The sequence below is a fragment of the Cynocephalus volans genome, chromosome 1 (genome assembly GCF_027409185.1).
Source record: "Cynocephalus volans isolate mCynVol1 chromosome 1, mCynVol1.pri, whole genome shotgun sequence".
NCBI classification, from domain to species: Eukaryota; Metazoa; Chordata; class Mammalia; order Dermoptera; family Cynocephalidae; genus Cynocephalus; species Cynocephalus volans.
The window spans coordinates 45,153,584-45,176,624 of NC_084460.1; the positions used below are offsets into that span (position 1 = coordinate 45,153,584).

The following is a 23,041-nucleotide window of genomic DNA, read 5'->3' on the forward strand; positions in this document are numbered from 1 at the left end:
AAAATTCGAGGTAATGATGTTAGCTAGCACTGTTTGTTGCTGGAGGCTGAAGCTCTGTGCATCCAGTTTCCAGTGGTGTGGGCCTTGGCTTTGCCCGTTAGTGATTCTATCTCAGGGCCATCTTCAGCTGCCCCAAATCAGCCAACCAGTTAAGGTGCCCAACTCTGTTAGGAAAGCATGTACGAATCTCAGAGGGAAGGGCCACCTCCCTTCCTGGCTGTGTCCCCGGTGGTGGGTGGAGAAAGCCAGATGGCCCTGAGTCTATGAGCTAGAAAGAAGCCCTGTCATCTCAGTTTCTGGAACCTTCCAAGGACAAGTGGGCTCTTCTGGGAATAACCCGCAGCTCAAGAAAGACAGCGCCAAACAAAATCAACTTATTCTATTTTCTTCATGAAACTTACATTTAGTGGCAGAGACAGATGATAACCACATAAAACAAATATATAGCATAACACCACGTGGTAACACTAGGGAGAAAAGAAGTTATCAAATGCCTGGTAAGTGCTAAGGAAGAAAAGGGACAAGGGCTGGCCCATGGCTTACATGGGAGAGTGTGGTGCTGATAACACCAAGGCCAAGGGTTCAGATCCCTTTATAGGGATGGCCGGTTAGCTCACCTGGGAGAGCATGTTGCTGGCAACACCAAGTCAAGGGTTGAGATCCCCTTACCGGTCATCTTTAAGAAAGAAAAGGGACAGAGTTACGGGACACTATTTATTAGGAGTGGACAGAAGGGACCTCTCTGGGGAAGCGACATTTCATTAGAGACCCAGTTTGGGCTTACTCTGGATGCCAAGCTCTTAACACTGTGCTATCTCCCAGGAAAAAGACCAGGACCAATTTTACCAGAAAACTTGCTGACATCACTGTCAGGAGTCAGTGATCCGTTGGAGGCTTGGTAAACAGCCATCCTTCTCCACTGACAACTCTTAGGATATTTTAAAAAGTTTAATGGGTCGTTGATTTACAGTACTGATTTCCTCCATTAGATAAATCTGTGAAGAAAAGGCCAGAGAAGCCGCAGGAGACATTTCTTCAGGCATGCCTGCCAGGAAAAGATTTTGGCCATCATGACACATGGTCATTTGTTTATTTTCTAACGAGTCATCACTAAAGATTCCCAATCACATTGCTGGGGGATCCCAAGGCGTAGCTAGTTTTAGGCCAGGCATTGGCAGGGAGGCAGCAGAACTTTGCAGATCAAAACCAAGCCTCTGAAAGTCACAGAAGACTCCTGCACCTTGAGTCCCTCTTCTCAACCAAATATCAGGGGCTTGGGACTGGGACAAGAAGTTGAGGTCTTTGTGATGTGGATAGTGGAGGGGCAGGAGAAGGAAACAAGCCAGCAAATAAACAAGACAGAGATTAGTGCTCTGATGTAAACAAAAAAGGTCTGCGTAGAGAATGACTAGAAGCTATTTTAGAAGGGTAGTCAGGGAAGACTTGACTGGGGACATGACATTTGACCCAAGGCCTGCAGGTGAGAAGATCTGCAAGAAGAGTGATCCGGCAGAAGGAACAGCTGGTGCAAAGTCCTAAGGTGGGAACTAGCTCGGTGTATCAGGGGATGGACCTGAGACTGGAGTGAAGTAAGCAAGGAGGAGAGAGGTTGGGGAGGCAGGCAGGGGCCAGGTTGTGTGGGGCTTGTGCGCCAGGGTTAGGAATTATTTGGGTTTTATTCTAAGTAGATGGGAAACTATTGGGGGGTTTTGCATAGAAGGGTTTCATGATCCATTTTTTTTTTTTTTTAAAGATGACCGGTAAGGAGATCTTAACCCTTGGCTTCATGTTGTGAGCACCACACTCAGTCAGTGAGCTAACCGGCCACCCCTATATAGGATCCGAACCCGTGGCCTTCGTGTTATCAGCACCACACTCTCCTGAGTGAGCCATGGGCAGGCCCATCATGATCCAAATATTAAAAGGTCTCTCCGGCTGCTACTATGTGAAGAATGGATGTAAGGGTAAAGTAGCTAGCACTTAAAATTAGGAGTTTCATTCAGGATTGATACTTGTACAAGACTTCACCTTCTGCCACTGTAGTTGGTTGAGTGAGGGCCCTCCAAAAAAGATAGATCTAAGTCCCAGTCCCCAGTACTTGTGAATATGACCTTATTTGGAAAAAGGGTCTTTGCACATGTAATTAATTTAAGGATCTTAGGATGAGATCATTTGGGTTATCTGGAATTGCCAAATCATAACAGATTAGGGTGGGCCCTAAACCTAATGACAGGTGTCCTTATAAGAATGAGGCATAGGGAAATTAGACAGAAGAAGAACACAGACAAGAAAGTCATGTAAAGATGGAGGCAGAGGGCTGGCCCGTGGCTCACTCGGGAGAGTGTGGTGCTGATAACACCAAGGCCGCGGGTTCGGATTCTATATAGGGATGGTTGGTTCGCTCACTGGCTGAGCGTGGTGCTGACAACACCAAGCCAAGGGTTAAGATCCCCTTACCGGTCATCTTTAAAAAAAAAAAAAAAGACAGAGGCAGAGATCAGAATGGTGCTGCCACATGCTAAGGAATGACTGGAGCCACCAGAAGCTGGAAATGGCAAGGAAAGATTCTCCCCTAGAGCCTTCAAAGGGAGCATAGCACTGTCAACACCTTGACTTTGGACTTCTGGCCTCAAGAACGGTGATAGAATAAATTTCTGTTATTTTAAGCCACCAAACTAATTTAGCCACTAAACGGCCCAAACTTGGACCCTGCTTGGGCCTGTCCCAACTCCCTCTACCCAGTCAAGATCTTGTGCATAGCTTTAGTTCCACTCAAAGGCTGCTCCAGTCACTGGGTGGCACCCGCCTGCAGGCATGAGGGCCACCTGGGCTCAAGATGGGCATTTGACTTATTTGCTTACTTAGATTGGCATACACAGATAGGAATGAACCAGCCCTATTTTCTGTTCTCTCAAGGAGTTCTCAGTGCTGTGAATTCCAGACAAACTGGCACTCCAATAATATAAGGGCAGGAAGAATATACCAGCCTGGAGATTCATTTAAACGGGCTAAGGCTTAAATTAAGCAGTTCCAAGTATGGGGCTTCCAAACTTTTCAGCAGAATGGGCATCTCTTGTTAATTTCCCCCCTATGGAATACTCAGTCGCATTATTCAATAAGAATTAAAACAATAGCATTTATTCAATAAGGATCCATTTACTTTTCCATTTGCTATTATTTGAAGGTATATAATACGGAGGGCTAATATTTACTGAGCCACTCACTATAGTAAGAGCGTTATATGTACTCATTCAATCTTCACACCACCTTGAGCACTTTTATTATCTCCATTTTTACAAAGGAGAGAACAGAAGCACAGAGATTAAGGGTAATTTGCCCACAGCTGCACCGCTACTATTTAGTAGAGTTGAAATTTGAAACCAGGTAGCCTGGCTGCTGCAAAGCAAGCACTCCTCTGGAGACCAGATTAGAACCCTGACCAAAGTGCAGTGTTACTGGGACAAGTGATTTTTGCCTCTCTGTGCCTCAGTTTCCTTGTCTATAAAATGGGAATAATAGTGCCTATATTGGAGGGCTGTTGTGAAGATTAAATGAGAATGGGTATTTGGAATGCTAAGCACAGTGCCTGCCACAAGCACTCAATGAATCAGCTGGAATTCAACTGAAAATACCAGGTAGCTGCTCTGCTCAGGCTTGCAATGGGAGCAGGGAACAGAGATGATTTGGTCCTCTGGGTTCTCTGACCCCATGGAATTCACAATCTGCACATAAAGTGCCAGGTTTAGAGGTAGATGGTTTAAACGAAAGCCCATGGCAACCTGTCCAGCCATTCTCATGTGTGCTTCTGGGACCACAGGTATTAGAATTAGCTGAGCTGGAGTTGCTGGCGAAAAATAGATACCTGCACCTCACCACTAGACCATAGGCGTCTGAATCCTTTGGAGGCGAATCCGGGAACCTGTATTATTCAACATACTTCCAAGGTAATTGTAATGCATTATAGAATTTGTGCTCCACTGAGTTCAGTCTGAGCAGGATTTCCTTGATACTTTGGGAAATATGGAAAATCATTTCAGGACCCCAACCATTTCTTCTTGCAGCACTCAAGCGGAAATCTTGATTTTCAGCCAGGGATACTACCCTTAGAGAGCAGTGGACTTTCCCCTAGTAGCCTGGTGAATCATGAGGCTCTCCCAAGTTACAGGGAAAAAGGACAGACATCTGGCCAGAGCCTGGAGGCAGGAAGCGGAGCGTGCTGCCCTCTGCCCATACTTCAGCTTAGAGCACTAAGGCCAGGGCCCTGGAGCTGCTGGAAAGGTGCATAAGCATGACTATTTCAAGCTCACTCAATCTGTGACTCAACGGGCCCCACAAAGGCTGCAACTGAAGATCCTCCGGGCCCACGCGCCGCGGGCGGGGCGCCTCGGGGTCGTCTAGGCAACTGGCGCGCGCCACGCCCGAGCGCAGAGCCCCGGAGGGGAGGAGGGAGCGCGCGCTGCCCGTCGTCTCGCGGGGCCGAGACCACTTCCCCTAGCACCTCCCCCGGCTCCACCCCCGCGGAAGTGCTTGCCGGGTTTTTGAGTGCTGATTGGTTCTACCGCTTCGGGGGCGGAGCCGCGGCTGGCGCGGTGCGTACTTCCGGCTGCCGGGTTGACATGAAGAAGCAGCGGCGGCTAGGGCGGCAGTAGCGGCCCGAGTCGAGGCGTGCAGCGGCCCTCGGGGCTAAGAGCGCGACGCGGCCTAGAGTGGCAGAGGGCTCAGTGGGCTGAAGAAGAGGAGCAGTAGCCACCCTGGCCCGTCATGGAGATGGAAAAGGAATTCGAGCTGATCGACAAGGCCGGGAACTGGGCGGCCATTTACCAGGTGCGGGAGCGTCCCGAGCGCGGCAAGCCCTTCGCTTAGGCCGCGTGAACCTTCCCTTCAGACCCCCAGGTCCCGTTCTCCCTCTGGGTCCTCCCGCCATCCGCCTCGGCCCCAATACAGGGGCCCTGCTCTCTCTTTGTACCTCGGGTGGGCCGGCGTCTCGCCCGGGCCTCGCAGCCTCTTTCGATCCCCCTCGCACCTCATATCCTCCAGCGTGGGTGACCTCTCAAGCCTGGAGGCCGCCCGTTTATGCTCTCAGCGCAAATCCTTCACACCCCGACCCCGCCCACCCCGCCTGTCCACTCTTTGTCCCCTGGGGTTGATTTCACACCCCCACTACTTCCTTTTCTGGACTGGACCACCTCGGACTCTTTTCCTTTGTCTCCTGAGTTAAAGGCTTACTCCCCCTCCCTCCTTTATATTTCCTTTCCCCTAGTCTCAGTGTGCATCGAGTCCAAAGGATGACAGTCCCCATCTCCCTTCCTGTTCATTCATTTATTGGATATGCATTGGCGTGCCTGTTCCGTGCTGGGCACTGCTTAGGCACTTGACACAGTATTTGTTGAACAGGACAGACGAGGCCCTATCCGCAGTGGAGCTTAGAGTCGAGTAGAGCAGTCAAACAAGAAGCAAATAATTTCGGATTGTGACAAGTGCTGTGAAGAGAACAAGATCCTAACCGGGTGAGGGTGTCTGCGTGGAGTGCCGGCTATCTTGAGAAGATGATCAGGGAAGGTCTGTCAGAGGAAGACACATTTGGTCTGTGGAGGTGCAGCAAGTCATGAGAATATCAGGCTAAAAAGCCTTGCAGCCAGGAGGCCTGTGATACCCATTCCACTGGGGCGAAAATATTACCCTTTCTGGTAGAGAATAGGGAAGTTTAAAATTGTATCCCTCTCTAAAATATCATCTTGCCTCAGGAGCATCTTATCCTTTGGTCACGGCTAAGACGATCTTGTCTTCTGAGTCCTCATCTACTTGTGGGTTATGATGGGACATAAAAAGTTTGGACGGTAGGGTTTTTCACATCTGTAAAATATTGGATAAAAAACATAAAGAGGTCTTCTTTCACAAGCAGCTAAATCCTCCATAGAAAATATGTACTCCCCAAAAAAAAAAAAAAAAAAAAATATGTACTCCCGATTAAATGTCATTGTGGGGGTTGTGAGGATTAACCAAAACCACACTTGCTCAGTATCGTAAATAAGTGATGTACAGAATAGAGAGATTTTTGTTATGCGTGTAAAGGGAGAAGGCAGTTTATTCTGTTTTCAGTTTATAGGCTCAAAAGGCAAATTGTGAGATCCATCAGCTGTAGTATTAACATCTATTTTGAGCTCCACTTAAAAAGGAAAAAAGCTTTAAGTAGTTCTTTGGTATATCTCACTAACAAAAACCTTTTTTTGGCAGCTTTGATTTCATGTGGATTTATATCAACCTTATTTGACAGGGTTCTTTTCACTTGGACTGTAATGTGTATTAGCTTCTGATAGACTAATATTTATATCCACTGTAATCTATATAAGTAAGATCAATCAATATATAAAATTTGTATTCCATGTCTGTTCTCTGAATTAATTGAATGAATTCCACCAGTGACTTTGAGAATGTGTAGACATTTTCTGTATCGGATTTAATGCGATAGAGTTTAAAGTGGCTTTAAATGGAAATTGTCGGTTTAAAGTGTTGGAGTTGATTATGATATATTACATCACAAATGGAGGCATTAGGGGGAAGTCTTTTATACTGAAATTGACTGAGTTGGCAACAACAAGTTCATAGTATAAATAAGTTTTTGGATGAATTTGATTTCTTGCAGTGTTAAGCCTGAGTGGCCTGACCTGTCACATTGTTAAAACTGTGTTATTAGCATGGAGTGTGTTGGTCTTTAGACAGTTTCTGTCATTGTTCTTAAGTTTCTCTGCCACAGTTTAAACCCCACACAAGTTAGTCAAGATGTTGAGATTTCCCCAGCTTCTTAATGGATTGCCATATTCCTGGATGTGTTTTTCTTTTTTTTTGATCTTAGAGAATTGTCACCGAGGACTTTTCTCACCTCTACCATGCAGATATTTTTCTTTTCCATAACAAAAATCAGAAGCTCTTCTTCTTAAGCTTAAAAGTGGCTCTTTATCGTATAACTGTGGCATTTTTAAAAAACAGTATAGTTCAGGTGACCTTGAGCTGGGTCTAAAGTGGCTAATTTTCCAAGGTGAGTGTCAGTTTACCAAAACCATTGTTTTTCAAGAATTCAAAGAAATGTGTTTATGATTGGTAGAAAATGGAAGTTGAAAAAAATTAATATTTTATAGCATGTCAAAATGAGGACAGCCTTATACAAAGTAATATTTTGAGCTTGCCTAGTCTGTTGTGATTAGAAAAAACAATGTGATTTTTGTTTAAGACTTTGTAAACAAGGCGGTGTAGCCATTTCTCACTATTCTAACTTCTTTTCTAAGTAGAACAAAAAGATGCAAAAACTTAGAAACAATTGGGAAAAGAACAAAGGGTGAAGTGGATTTTTGAGTTCTGAGGAATGTGGCAGCTTAGAAAACAAATGTTTCAGGCAAAGATTCTATGCTAGCTCAATTTGATAAAGTGTGTTTTTTATCCTTAATGCCAATAAATAGCATAGATACTAATAAGCACCTAGGTGTATAAAAAGTCAGCTATGATAGTGTATATACATGGCTTTAAAAATTTTCTAGCATTTAAACGATTGAAAGTCATCTGGTTTGAAAAGTGGAAGTTATACTTGGAGAGCCTCGTGTTTGAGTTGGTCTGGAGAGAAGAAAGAGCACAGATATGGAAAAGGGGATTGGTTTTAGTGAGCTAGAGTGGGAGAAGACAGGGCTTGAATGAATGAAAAGAATAGTTGATATTCTGCCCTCCATCTGTAGTTTAAGAGGTTTGGGGCCAGGTGTTTTGCTATTTGTCTCATCCCATCTCTAAATTCTTTGATTTTCTGACAGTATTCACTACTTTTCAGTGTGAATGTTTTGGCTGTGTCAGATAAAGGAGATTGCAATAGCAGCTTAGGACTTGAAGGTAAGATTTATTCCATGTTAGAGGCAGGCTTTGTGAAATGGGCAACTCTTCCAGTTGACATTTGCTTTTATTGTTGCTTTCATTATGAAATACGATCTAACACCTGACTAGGTTAAACCATGCTATAACACTAGTTCACTAAAATTCCGTACTGGTATACAGAGCTTATGTTGTTACATTCCAGGAAGACAAATATTAAAACTTCCCAATAATGTTTATTTAAATATTTAAATACAATTCTTTTCAGAGGAAAAAAAAAAACCCTACTTTGTGTAGAGGAGAAAGATCTATACACTATGACTCACTTTACTTAAAAAAAAAAAAAAAAAAGACAAACGGAAATGATGTGGAGAGACTGGGAAGCTCTAGTCATCTTGAGTGACCCATTAGATCTAAATGTTCTTGTTTAGATCTGGTTTGAGTATACTAAATTTAGGTGTCTGATCACCACTTTGGAAATGGTGTAAAGACCTTTCTAACTGTCTGGACTGATATTAAATTAACTGGGAGCAAAAGTAGAAATAGTGGAGGGAAGAACTTTTTCCTATCATTATTTAACATCACTGGCATATTTATAGGAATACTTTGGTACTTTTGGAAGTAAGTGAACCAAATCAGATGGTTCTGAAGTCAGCTGGGGGATGACAGTAAAGCAAATGGTTTTTAGCTGTCACTTAAATCTATGTTGGGATCCTGGCTTCCCTACTGAATTTTGCGTTTTAGCATGAACAGCTTCTCAAAACCTATAAAAATACCTGGTATTTAATGATATAATTGAAGCTATACTGAATTACATGACAGAAACGAATAAGAAATTTTCTGTGGAAGTTCTTCAGACTATAAACTGCTGAAATAACTGCCTTCCTCTTTCTTTCCCTTTTTAGTTTTCTTTTTCTTTTGTAAAAAAATTAGTGTGTTTTCTGACTTTTTAGGTTGCAGAATCCCTTTGGCAATTTTTGTTCTATGCTGTTTTTTTTTTTTTAACTGCAAATACTTTTAGTGAGGCCTACCCAAGTCCATATATATTTTGCACAACTTGACACTCCTCCCTATACAGTGTTTATGCTAATTTGTTCCAGTAACAATACTGGCAGATAGGCTGGGCATGTTCCTTAACACTGCCTATGTTCAGGAAAGTTGGCGTTGCAGCTGGGCCATTGTCTCCCAGACGGTGTAGCTTAGCACCATCCCTTTGGCGTGCATATTTTGAGTATCTAGGAGTGCTAGGGACTTTGGAGCAGTTCGTAATTCCCTCTACCACATTTCATTGGTTGATTGCCATGGTTGGCATCCTTTCTATCACCCCAGTTGTCTAGGATCTCAAGTTTTGCCTATAAGACTGCAGTTAGTTCTATTTTCACACTGCAGAAATGAAATTGGTTACCTATTAATTTGGTACCTCAACAGTTTCTCCACATTCTTCCCCCCCTACTGTGTATATTCTTCACATCATCACTAAAGTAATTGTTTTAAAAACAGATCTGAGCCTGTCACTCCTCTGTGTAGGTACTTCTAATGCTTTTATAATACCTGTAAGGTCCAGAGTCCTTAGCATGCAGCCAGGTTTCCGTTATCCCCTGCCACGTAGCTTTTATTCTGGCCACACCAGAAGGTGCAGTATTCTCCCAACCCATCCTTATCTTTCATTCCTCTATCCCACGCACAATAACAACACTTTGTCTAGGATGCCTTTCCCACTTAGTCTAGCTTGTACCTTCCAGCTCAAACACGTGCCTCCTTGCACTAGGGTTCTGCTCTGTCTCCTGTATGTTTTCATACAAACTGATACATATCTCTTCTAAAGCCCAGTTCTCATCTTCTTTATATCCCGGGCTTATCTCCTCTAGAGCCCAGGCTTCCTGAGGTCACCAAGGAATGTTCTCTCTCTCATTCTTCTTGGAGTCCTCTGCACCTGGCACAAAGTAAGTGCCTAACAAATGTCGAGATTGAATTGGTTGTCAGCACTTTGCTAGCCTGATAGTATAAGGACATGGTTCCCAACTACCATTGGGTGGGGCAGGTGGGAGGTTGGGATAATAGAAACAAATAGATTAACCCCCACTAGTACTAATATCAGAGATCACTCTGAGAGTAAACCACCATATTTTGAGTCATGGCCTAATGAGGTAATTTAGTATTGCCTACTGTAGTGACTTTGTAAGAAACGCTTAAATTCTTATCCTGTAGAAGTTGATACCACCACTTTGTTTTGCAGAAGCTTTAAATTTACCAACAAATTTGTGCTTGGCCTGAGGTGAACTTAATAGTCGACTTGGAGGTGATAATGTTTGTCTAAGAATTGTTGAATTACTCTGTCCTTATCAATCTTTACTTGTTCTCATAAGCCTTCTGGAGGGGCTTTGCATGTAGTTGGTTTATAAAATATTTTTTGGTTGTGAGATATCGAATATAGTCCTCCATAAAGTAACACCCCTTACAAAGTCTGTGATTTTTTTCAAACTGTAAGTGGTAAAGGCAAACATTTTTTGGCCTTTGATCAGACTACCCTTAGAGCCAAGAGAATAGTTTAATCTTTTGCTTTTTCTAGTGTCCTCAGTGTCTGGGTATGAGTTGTAGTCTCAGCTGTAACATTAACAGTGCTGAATGGGTCCCTTACTTTCTTTGGGCTTCATTCTCTTCCTTTGTAAAAATGATTCTGGATTAACTGATCATTAAGTTCATGTCAAATAATAAGTGTCCTTTATGTACTCACAAAGAGAAGTTAGTGTTCCTAAAGTAATCCTTGTGAAAACTGCAGTGGTTACTCAATTTTGTAAGGTGTAGGTGGGTACGGTTAGGCTAAAAAATTTATAGGAGGATTTTGAGTACAGTTAATGACTCAAAAGAATTGGGTCTTTTTTTTCCCAAAAAGCATTACACATTTTAAACAAGTAGGGTTCATTTGATTTAGTACTGTGGGAAAATGAGAAGCCTGACATAAGAGTTACGCTTGCAGTTTTTCTCTAAGTAGCAACTGGGTGGTTTTTCCTGTAAAAGATAGAGGAACTGATTCTTGAGAATTTACGAAAGATTCAACCCTAGCTAGGTACATGGAGAGTAGCTGCTCTTTATGTTGTAATTTTAGAAGGAAACCTACATCTGGTCTAAGCTTCATTTGAATAATATGATAGTTTACACATTTTCCATGTTTCAGAAGAAAGTACCTAAGTCTCCAGCATTTTAGAGATAATGCTATACTTTGTATAGAAATGGTCTTCATAGTAAACTAGCTGCTGCCTTTGCCTTTTTGAAGGCAGCTTGACATAATCATGAATGTCTGAAAACTGGAAACAAGACCATTTCACGTGGAAAACTTTTTTTCCCCGCCCTGGAACAGCCAAAGAAAAGTCCAGCCCCCAAATCTATTGATCTTCAGGCTTTGGTACAAGTCACACCGCAGACAAAATAATGCTAACTACTGATAAATGATTTTTAGTCCTGTTTTTTAATTTTCAATTTATGACAGGGTTTGATTTACAGTTCTGAATGCTTATGATTCCACCAAGACAGTAAAGTTTTACAGATACCCCATGGTAATGAGACAGAATTAGTGCTTCAAGAAGTCAGCTCTGTAATATGGACTCAGAGCAAACATGGCTTATTAGCAAAGCGACTTAAGATCTGCATTTTCTCTAGGAAATATATATATTCCCTATTACGCTTACTAGTACTGTGCCAGGAAAGTCTAAGTCCTTATTGAGGGTTGACCACTCATTGTTGAAGTAAACTTTTGTGTCCAAATGGTTTTGTGTCCCTGGCTCTTCCTTTTTTACTTCAGAAATTTCTTCCCAGAGACTGAAACATGTTTTTCTTTTACAGATGAAAAAGAAAAAGGCTCAGCTGTGTTTGTGGCTTTTGTGGGTGAGCGGCACCACTTGCAAAGATGAGATGAGCATAGCAAAACTAGGTTTCCAAAATCACTTTTAAAAATGTATTAGTTAGTGATTAGAGAAGGAAAACTCTTTTCCTTATCTCTGTTTTAAAACACTTTCCCCTGACTTTTTTCTTTCTTAGTGGATCTCTTATTGCTACATCTTTTCCTTGTGAATAATCTTATTTAAAAAATTGCCACACTCAATTCCAGCAAACAGCTTAGCTAATTTTTATTCTGATGGGTATTGGTTACTCAGGATTATACAGTGTTGTGAAGGGCTTATGGGAAAGTGAACATCAAGTAATTATTCCAAATAGTTGGAGTTCTTTTAAGAACACGGGTTACTTAAAAAGGACTGAGGATGAAATTACTTCTGAATATAACTTCACTCAAGAGAATGAATAAGCAAACTGCATTTAGTGTAATACAGTAAATTAGCTTTACATTCCCTTGATGGTTTAACATTTGTCACTGTTATATTTATCTCTTTTAGATTTTGTACTGCTTCACTATTCAGATAGTCAGGGCTTACTTTGCTTCTGCAAGGATAAAGGCAAAATATATCTTCACTGAGTCATAAATATTTGTGTGGCTAACTTTTACACAGTGAGAAGGGGCCTCTAAGAAGGTATCCAGTGGTCTTTTTGGGAGAAGGATATTTTGTTTTGGTTTGGTTTGGGTTATTGTTTTGCTTTGTTGTTTTTACCCTGATTCAAACTGTATTTTAGCAGCCCCTTTGAATTAAGAGCATTATTGTTTTCTGCTACCCGGACATAACCTCCCTGTTGCCAGGGTCTTTAGGATCATCCTTGGAGGTGGGGCGAAGCAAAATGGTGCCAAGATCAGGAAGTCTCATTAATATACATCAGGTTTATAGGCACAAAACAAAATTTCTGGGGCAGTCCCCAGTATACCATCTGGTTTAGCCACACCTAAGGATCAGCTGGTTCTCTTGAACATTCCTTGAGAATTTACATTCCCATGATGCTGAGTTTTAATGGGCCCTTTATGTACCTATCATGGTACCATTTCTAAGCATTTCTAAGTATTCTTTCATATCCTGTTGATATATTTTCTTGAATAAATCCTAGGAATATTAGTGCCATTAGCAGTATTTTATTTAGTCTGTTCACAGACCACAAATAATTACCCAGGTCTGCTACTTTCCCTTATTTTTCTACCTGCTAAGGAGAATGCTTTTTGAAAGTTTGATTAACAGTATTGAAAAGTGCACAGTGGCAGTTGGTAGATTCTATATTCATCGTTAACCACTTGTTTTCATCCTTTGTAAGCTTGAATTTTCCCCAAAAAACTTAATCACAAAACTTAAAACATCATACAAAACTTAAAACTTATTATATAGAGAGAATCACTGTAAAAGTAGTTGAACAAACCTACTACCTTTTTTTTTCATGAATGCATATTTGTCAACTAAGCCTCCTTTTGCAACTTGTTCCACTGCTTGATGGCAACAAACTTTCGTGTTTCTCAACAGACTGTTTGTTGGAAGACATTGCTTTTGAAAGTAGGAAATAAATGGCTTAAGAAGATGGAGGCATAGTTTGGTTTGAAGTAGGAATCTGATATGTCCTTAGCTGTCGGTGTGAAATGCAGCTGGAGATGGGCGTGGGCCTTCATTTAAAATTTCCTATCTTCAGTTTGAGGAGGTGGTTATTACCCTTCTAACCACTTAAGAACTGCTGGGTACATGCTGTTTTATTTACAGGGCAAAACTGAATTCTAGTAATTTCCCTTGTACTTGTCTTCAAATTAATGAAATGTCATTCTTTGGTAATGTTTGCGTGCCAGGTCCATTTTAGAAGAAAGAAAGGATATAACTGACGTTAAAGGATTCAGTTGGCATCACACCTTTAGTTTTGTAAATGCTTTTAATGTTTGATTTTTGTAGGTTGATCATAAGGAAGTGATAAGTATGTTAGGTTATTTGTGGTCTGAGCTAATTTTAGTCTCCTGTTCACAGCTTGCTTTATATCCTTTGCCATTGAAATATGCTTTCTAGAAAGACAAATTTTGAATGTAGGACACAATCTATATTCTACAATTGGCTACATTTAAAAAAATGTTTTCTCAGTACTTTGGAAGTTGGACAGTTTGAAGCATAGTAACTTTGTTTTAAAATCATTGATTCCTTTGCTTAGTGACACCTTTGCTTTTCCAGCAAGTCAATTAGATTCTTTCATAGGGGCTTGGAACTCTTGCAATAAGCCAGTGGTTAAAAAGACATAGTGATACTAGAGGATTTCTAAAAGATAAACCAAGCCTGCGATGTATCAGGGCTTTGCTGGGAAACCTCTCCCAGCCTTTTCCCTTAGTTTGTAGATCATTTTGCTCCTGAGGGCAGTGGCTCATATCTGTCTACAGTATTAGCTTCACACACAATAGTTGCCTTTCAAAGCTTTAGTCCCAAGCTGCCCATTCACCCTGAACATACATACACCAGGGACATGTGAAGTAATGGAAATAGAGGACTCAGAAAACCTCAGTACAGATTCTGAGTCTGCCTTTGACTATTGTGGGACCTAGAGGAGTTACATACAGGATCTGTTAAATATGATTAGACTAGACAGCCTTCTAGCGTAACCTACACCTAACATTTCACAGCTACATTGTCACATGAGTAGTGGCGAGGGTGGGATGACCCTTCTGGGGAAAATTGGGCTTATGTGTTCTACTTACGATGCTGAATTTGGTAGCATTGCATGCCTGATCCATGATTCCCCTTATCTAAAAGTGGGACCGAACTTTAAAATTTCATCTTAACTCAAATTAAAACTTTAAAAACGCAATATTATGTCCTTAAAAATAATAAAATGCCCTTTGAGGGCATGAATCAAATTATATTATAAGATTGCCGAATGCCACACAAATGAATGCAGTTCCCTTAGAAATTCTTCTTATGTCTAAAGAGGATTGTTGGGTTTTGTAATTGGACCAAAATCTCCCATTCAAAGGGAAAAACACAGTCTGCTTGATGTTCTATCCTTGTTCAGGATAAAACTCACTAATAGCTAACATTTATTGAATTCTATTTTGTGCCCCAGGCACTGTGCAAAATGCTTTACATGCAGTGCCATTTATTATACACCATCAATTGGTCTGTAATAGCAGGAACTGTTTTAGGAGGACAATTAGGTCTCAGACCCTTAATGTTCTCTGCCAGGTCTCCAGTGTCCTGGGATCCAGCTTCACTATAGCACTGTGGCAGTGTGGTCATTGCTTCAGCTTCCAAATGCATGACTGTAAAGAGAGACAAGGGATTGTGCTAAGCTTCCCTGATTTATTAGGACATATGAAGAGATTGTTTGTAGTTTTTGACCTTTGCCCAGTTTTCTAATCTCTTACCTAGATGACACAGATTGGCCACCACAGTTAGATTTTGCTTAGTCAACAAAATGTTTTTAAATAAGAAGAGTTTAATTTTTAGTCATTGTTTATGATCGGGAGAAATCACATACAAATCTGGATTTCTGGCCTCTCTTGAAAAAATCTGAAAATCACGCTGTCTGAGCCCACATTGGCAGTGATTGGCTGAGCCGAGGTGCACAGCTCGGCACAAGATGGACACTTGTGCGTTCTTTAGTTTACCACAGTCCCACAACCAGTCACACTGTCTGTCCTCCTCTGTGTGCACTAGTTGGCCCTTGGAGGCACTTGAGTTTGCTATCCCTACTCCAAGCTGGATTTTCTCTTGAAGTTTGATGTCAATACAGAAATTGGAACTAACATGATGTTTAGCTTTGTAAGTAGTTTCATGTACCATCATTATTAGATAAAATCAAAGCAGAGGGGTAAGAAGGGTGAAGGGTTGTTGGCCTGAAGGAGTGCTCTTGACAGTAAAATCCAGGATAAAATCATTAACCAGGTGCTGCTTTCCTTCCTGCCTTTCCTCTTTTCCTCTTCCTCTTCCTCTTCATCCCCCTTCTGCTATTTTGAGGAAGTTGGAAGCCACTGCCATTTTTTTTTCCACCTTGGGCAACTGAGTATGACTGTATTTTTGTCCTATGTTCAGTTATTTCCAAGAACTACTCTTGATGACCATCTTAGAAGCTAAACTGGGTGGGCCTCATGGGAATTGATCAAAAGAATGACTTGTCCAAATATGTTTGCACTGAGAAATCTAAGAAGTAATGTTTTTAATGACTTGCTTTGTGACTTGGTTAGGAATGATACCATTTGTCATGTGTGTGAGCTCATGATTAGATGGTTTCTCTACCTTATCCTCTCTATCAAGGGATAAAAGAAACAATAGCCATGATTAAAAAAGAAAAATATGTAGGTTGCAAGGAATTGTTAAAGGTCTCTATCCCTGTTAGCAACAAAATTGCATATTATGTTGTAGGACATGCTTTTTCTGTAATCCTTTTTGAACATCTTTTATTCCTTAGAATTATGTTGTATGTGATAAATTAGAACAAGCAGTAGATAAGGCCATTATAAAACAAATCGTCTGTCCTAAGTTTTGTAGCTCCCCCCACTCCTACCCCAAAGCTGAATCCCAAAAGGACAAAATCAGCTCAGTGTCTTAGCACTCCCGGATCATGTGGCATGATGGCATAGCTACTTTATACTTTCTTATATACACGAAATTAAAGTTGACAACTGAAGACCAGTTTCTTTGTGGTGCTTTTCATCCATCCTTTATTTGCTCTTCTATTCTAGATTGTAAGCTCCTTGCAGACAGAGTCCATTCATTCAGTCATTTAACAAATACATGAGCAGCTACTAGGTGCCAGGCTCTGTGCTCAGCAGTGGAGATAAGTGGTGGGCAAAACAAACCTGGTCTCTGCCTTTCAGAAGCTTAATAGTACTGCCTAAAGATAGTCCCAGTTGAGAATAATGAGAGTGCTCATAGGCCTGGGCCCAGGTGCTGTGGGGATACTCAGGAAAAGGTATTTAATAGGGATTGGGAGCAGTTAAAACAAAGGTAATAATCTAAATGGAGATCGGAAGAGCAAGGAGTAGTGAGTGTCATATATTTTGTATATTCTCTGGACCCCTAATCTGGGACTTGCTCCTCTTTGCCCTTCTCTGTTTATGTCGAGTGTCACATTACCTAGACTTGAAAGCATGGGGCCATGTATGACTTTCTCCCTCTTCAGTGCTAACCCTCCTCTCCCACCCCACATACAATTAATGTTAATATATATATATTTTTTTTTTTTCTCGCTCTTTCTCTCTCTTCCTTTTTATCTGCTCCCTCTGCCATTACTTCTCATGTTGACTGACAGAATGGCCTCTGAACCCTTCTAATAGTGTGGCATGGTGGAGGTTACATCATGGTGTTGACTTCATGCCATCATGTATTGATGGCGTCTGTGTAGAAGTCTTCTCCAGGAGGATGGTGTTTATTTTCTTGTCAATTTTATAGCCCTAGAGCACCAACCACAGTGCATTGCACTTAGTAGGTAGGCAGCGTGGTATTCACTGAAGTGAAGAGATAACTTTTATGATAACTTTTATCCAAGTATGTATGCAGATCATCTTTAGTCTGTACAAAAAGCAGAATTATAATGTATTTAATATGTAAAATAAAGGTTTTTTAAAAGAATCTTCAGATGTTAGTCTGCCTTATTAAGAACACATTGAAAATATATGGCTGGCCCCCTGATTTGCAGCTGACACTGTGAGAATGAGTCTGTTTATTCATTATGAATTTTAATGGATATTTTTAATGATGTTGATTGACTTATCCCATTATGTGGTCTGTTTGTTAGCAGTTTTCAGTACACGGATGGCTTCGAGTAATTCTTTCAAGTCAAGTACTGTCTAAAATAAAGTTTATTGATAATTATCTTACATTTGAATGGCTAAGTGATAGGTCTTAATTTTTAGGCACTTTAACACTTTGGATATGATTATAAATCCTGAGATTTTTATGGTTACTTAAATTTAAACACAAAAATTATCATCTTGAGTAATTCTGAATGATTTACTGATTGCTGCCTATTTTCCATTCACATATTCGTTAAAACTCTTTCCTTGCCATATAGAAGCAGTCAGAACTAGATATCTGCAAACCATTAAAGTTATGAAAATATCTGCCCCTTTTTCCTTTTTTTCTAATTATAGTTATGAAGATTATGCATAGAAGTAGTCATGGATGTGATTTTTTTAAAATAGTTTTTTAAAAAAAAGTTGTTGATTACTAATCACTTTAAGATCTGAAAAGGGAAGGGTTTCCCTTACAAATGGATGACAAAGTAGAATAAAAGGTGCTTTGACTATTTTTCTTTCAATGGTGAGGGGAATGATTGTGTGGGTGTGTTTTTCTCTCTTTCCAGTTTTATTTTAGAGTTATTTGGATGTCACTGAGTAGATACCATAGAACATACGTGGCAAAAATAGATGTATGGAGTAGAAAAACAATAGTTCACATGCTTCTTGACAGAATCGCTAAAACATAGCCTTTGTGTGGCCAAACCGCTGCAGGCGGAGGCAACTGGTTTTTTTGTTTTGTTTTGTTTTTTTGGTGGCTGGCCAGTATGGGGATCTGAACCCTTGACTTCAGTGTTATAAGGCCCTGTTTTTAAGGAGATGAATGAGAATGAATTATAAAAAGGCATCCTTTATAGAAGTCCAAATTCTGGATAAGACAAGACCTCTAGTTTGTTGATTATGCTTTTTCTTTCTATTTGCTTAGGAGAGTGAAGACACTTGGAATGGGGTGTGTGTATGTGTGTGTGTGCATGCACATGCTTGCATGCACATGCATGTATGTATGTTAGGATTCCATCAAGCTTTCCTAGTTAATAAATTGCCATATTGGGGAATTAATTACTTGCTTTATATTAGGCTAGTTGTATTTTAAATGGGCCCCTTTGTATCGCTCCCTTCTCTCCTTAATTTACCTTGCTCACAACCTGTCTTTTTGTTCCAAGGCTGCTGCACCCATAGGCCACGTCAGTATCCATTTGGGGAGCCCACCCAGCATCTTCACCTCATTCCCTGGAAACTTCAAATCGCTCTTTTTCTCCCATTTCCCTCCCTAGCCCTTGAGGTCTTCTCTGCCTTTGACTTATCGTTCAGCTCCACTCTGCAATCACAGCCTCCTGGGCTTTCACATTCCCTCTCTCAGTTACTTCCCCTCCTCTGGGTTTTCTCCTTCATCCAGATTTCCAGATGTTCCTCCCTCCTTCCTCCTCCCCCACAAGTGTCCTCACTTCCATCCTTAGACAACTAAGGACATGGTCAATCACTTTAAATGTTGCCTCTCCAATACCCTTCTGCCCATCTTCTTATTTATCAGTTCTAGCCCTGGACCAGGCCAGTTGCCTGCCTTTCTCTTTCTGGGCCCAGGCTTGTAAGTGCTGTTGGAGGAAATCTTCCAGTTTTGCAGATCGAGCCACTAGAAATCCAGTCTTTAACCTCAGATCTGTCCCCCAGTCACTATAAACAACTATCTGTCTCCTTCAGCTTCTTCCAGCCATTAGATCTAAAGCTTATCTGCTATCTTTCCACCTCTTTTCTCTCACAAGGAAAAAGGAGACTGTTTCTGTCTAAAGCAGCCCTTAAATCTGTGCTCTCAACACCTTCTCATCTCACCTGTTCAAGGCATCTTGCTCTAATGGTTTAGTGACTCTCACCCCTCCTTCTCTATTACCATTCTGTGTGCTTCAGTTAAACAGTCTCAGCTTCCTCTGAGACTTCCTCTCTAGCCACTGTTCTGTAGTTTCCTTCTATGGTTAAAATTTTTGAAATAAATAGGTCACCGTGGCCGTTGTTCACCTTCCAGTTACTCCTTGATCCAGGGAAGTTAGGTTCCACCCTACCAAGTCACTGAATTAATTTTTTTTATAGTTTTTTGTTTTGTTTTTGTTTTTTTTTTAAAAGATGACGGGTAAGGGGATCTTAACTCTTGGCTTGGTGTTGTCAGCTCCATGCTCTCCCAAGTAAGCTAACTGGCCATCCCTATGTAGGGATCTGAACCTGTGGCCTTGGTGTTATCAGCACCACACTCTCCCAAGTGGGCCACAGGCTGGCCCTTTTTTTTTTGACAGTTTTTAAATTGAAACATAATTGATTTATACATATTTGTGGGGAAATTCTTGACAAGATTTCTATTAGCTTCCCTGTTGCTAATCCAGTGGATACTTTCTATTTTTTTTTGGCGGCTGACCCATGTGGGGATCCAAACTCTTGACCTTGGTGTTCCAACACCTCTGACAGGCCAGCCCTCAAATACTTTAAATCCTCATCTTAACACCACTTAACACGGTTGACCACTTTTTGCTTCTTGAATATTCCCTTCCTTGGTTTCATTGACTCTTTTTTCCTTTTCTTTTCCTTTTATATCTCCTACTTCTCTAGTTAATCCTAGGTCTCACTCATGGGCGTCTTCTCTGTTTCTCACCTACAGGAATTCCTCAAGGGTTTATTTACCTTGCTGCACCTTTCATCTAACTTTGAGCTGTCTTATTTATTCAGCTGGGGGCAAAAATGGCTCTTGAATTTAGAGCAGGCATATACACACCCTTACACTCTGGTACAGCTTTCAGAAGCACTTTTAGTTCCTGAAATGATGGTGGTCTGCATCTCTCATGGAGCTTTGCATATGCTGTTTCTTCTGCCTGGAGCATTCTGCCTTCTGCCTAGCTTGTTCCTCCTGATCACATCCTGGACATCTCTTTTAGGATGCTTTCTCTGATTTCCCCTTTCCCCAGGTCCAAGTTAGGTGCCTCTTCTGGGTCTTCCCATGGCCCTCTGAACTTACCTTTACATAGCACCATGTGTGATTATACTGCAGTTATACCCACTGTTCTGTAATTGCCTGTTTACTTATCGCCAAATAATCTGTCAAGTCTATAAAGGGCAGGACTGCTTTTGTTTCAGTCATTTGTATCTCTTGATACCTAATATACTGCCTGGCATATAGAAAGTGCCCGATATGTACTATCTGAATGAATAGATAAGCTATGCTGTTTTGAAGGCTTATCAATTGGAAACTGTTTGAAAGGGAGGCTTCAGATTTATGGTACTGTATGAACCACGGGTTACTGACTCACTGTCAATTTAGCATACACTTTGTTTTCTCTGTTCCCTTTTGTGTTAATTTTCTGTGTGTGGCGTGTCCCCCCAGTGAGATTCTAAGCCCTTTCTGAGCAAGAACTGTTTAATTCTTGGTGCCTTGCATGTATTGGACTTCATTTCAGTGGGCCTCATTCCAGCTATGTTGATGCTTGATAGAGCTGAGTCTCATCTGTAGTCAGTCCTCCTCTTCATCAACTGGTCCTGCCTCTGTGCCATGCACAGACCATGCCACTCTGGAGAGGCAGTTTCCCTGTGGATTATTAGTCTTGTGTTCCAGTGTGCTGGCCAAGTATAAGAGACATCAGTGGTATGAGAGAGTTCTCCCTTGTTCAAGCTTCATAGGTTTGGTAGCTGGGACTGACCAATGCTGACAGGAAGTAGAGGCATTTATTAAAAGCCAGAGAGTTGTCAACTTGCAGGAAGCAAAGCTCTTGTTAGCATATGATTTTGTGGTTGGTTTGGTGGTCCTCTATAAAAGCAAAGAACTGGACAAGAATGGGCGGAGTGTGCTTAGGTTTCTAAAGTTAGGTCATTTTCCCTAAGTAATTTGCCTTTAGAGTTTCATTTGTTTGGAATTTCCTGAGATTTTGATTTTGCCAGGAAGTTTACAGCAAAACTTGTGAGCAGGTGAAACATCTGAACCAAATCTTTGGGTTTTTTTGTTTTTGTTTTTGTTTTTACTTTTTTCTTAATTTATTATTCTTGGTTCAGTTCTAAAGATTATTCTATTATTTGTGAATCTCAACTCCCTCCCCACCCCATCTTCTGGATCTTACAAAATGAACAATATTACTTGAATTGAAGAGGAGAGAAGGCATAAAAATAACTTAAAAGCCTTCTTGACTAGGCAATCTTGACTTTATAGCTCAGAGCTGAATAACATTTCTATTCTTGTGAAGAAGGAATATTTAGGGTTGGTTTGGCTTCTTGTTTTATTTAATTTTTTTTTTAACTGGAATTTTTGTGTGAATGTGATTGGATTTATAATGAAAGCACTTAATTTCATAATTTGCAGAGCACTTTTCTGGGTTGCTCATTTTAAACAGTAGAACCCCTTGTGGTAAATGGCTTAGAGCAAGGATTGTTCTTCAAGTGAACTGAAGTGGTTGTGACCACATGGTTAGTGGTCAGTGACCTGTTCTCCAAAGGGAATCCTTTTCTTCCTGGTGCAGCACCCTTCTCTACCATGTGCTGCTTTCCTGGAGCCCTCCAGTTGCCTTTAATGGTGGTAACTGAGTTTAAACAGAAGGGACGTTTCCTCTCCAGACCATCTTGCTCATCAGCCTTCATTCTGCTTGTCTCAGTTGGAGTAGTGGTTCTGAATCCTCAGTGTTATTTACCGAGTGTTTTTAAACATAATAATGCCTTTTAACAAGATTGAAGACCAGAGGTACAAAAGTTGAATACAAAGTAGAAATAAAGCTTTACAGACAGGGTTTTTGGTAGGAATCTCATAAAAGATGTTGCAGGTTGTGTGGAAAGCAGTGAGCATTTGTATTCTGGGATGCTGGGCTCCGGCATGCCTGTCTGGGCCCCATGCTGTATTCTGTGTTAGAGTCCCCACGCACAGTCCTACTCTATCCTGCTTTCCCTCTTCCTTGCTTCCCTCCTGACCACTCTCCCCCACCACAGCTGCCACAGCTACCACTAGCAATTATTGACATGTGGGATCTTGGGACTACTTCCCTATAAGGATATAGGGCATATGGTTTTGGCTATACACATGGTAACGAAACTCTGTGGCTTCTCTCCGTGTTATGCCTTGTGACGTTTGACTGACTGCAAACTAGCAATAAGCTGCTGCTTCTGGTATCTAATCTGTCATTACTTTTTACCTCTGTATTTACGGAACATCTATATCCTACCAAAGCCAGTTGAAGAGGATGGGTGATAGAGGCACCATGTGCTTTAAGAAAGTTGAGAGAGATGTTAATAACAGCCAAAAAACTAACTACAAGAACCTGTAAAATAGAACAGGGTTTATTCGTGGCAAAATGTTGTGTTCATGAGTTTTGTTTTTTGTTTGTTTGTTTTTAATATCTTCTTATAATTTGTTTAAAATCAAGATGCTTTGGGTAAAAGCCATGGCCAGTCTTACATGTCATGGAGTACCTGGCTTGTGAGGCTCAAAGTTTATTACTTACAGAGTGTCCACTTAAATCTTGTTTGGGTCAGTACACAGAACGATGTTCAGATGGACTTTTTTGCCTGGCATGGAATCAAAATGGTAATCAGGCATGGAATCAA

General features: G+C 41.0%; 1 protein-coding gene across 1 annotated transcript in view; it reads left to right on the forward strand.

Annotated features, from left to right (window-relative positions):
- The first annotated feature begins 4,598 nt into the window (after positions 1 to 4,598).
- PTPN1 (protein tyrosine phosphatase non-receptor type 1) overlaps positions 4,599 to 23,041 on the forward strand; it is a 61,316-nt gene continuing 42,873 nt past the window's right edge. Inside the window, exon 1 of the mRNA XM_063101137.1 lies at positions 4,599 to 4,824. Within this exon, the coding sequence (XP_062957207.1) occupies positions 4,762 to 4,824 (63 nt within the window). The 5' untranslated portion in view covers positions 4,599 to 4,761. The remainder of the gene's footprint in view (positions 4,825 to 23,041) is intronic.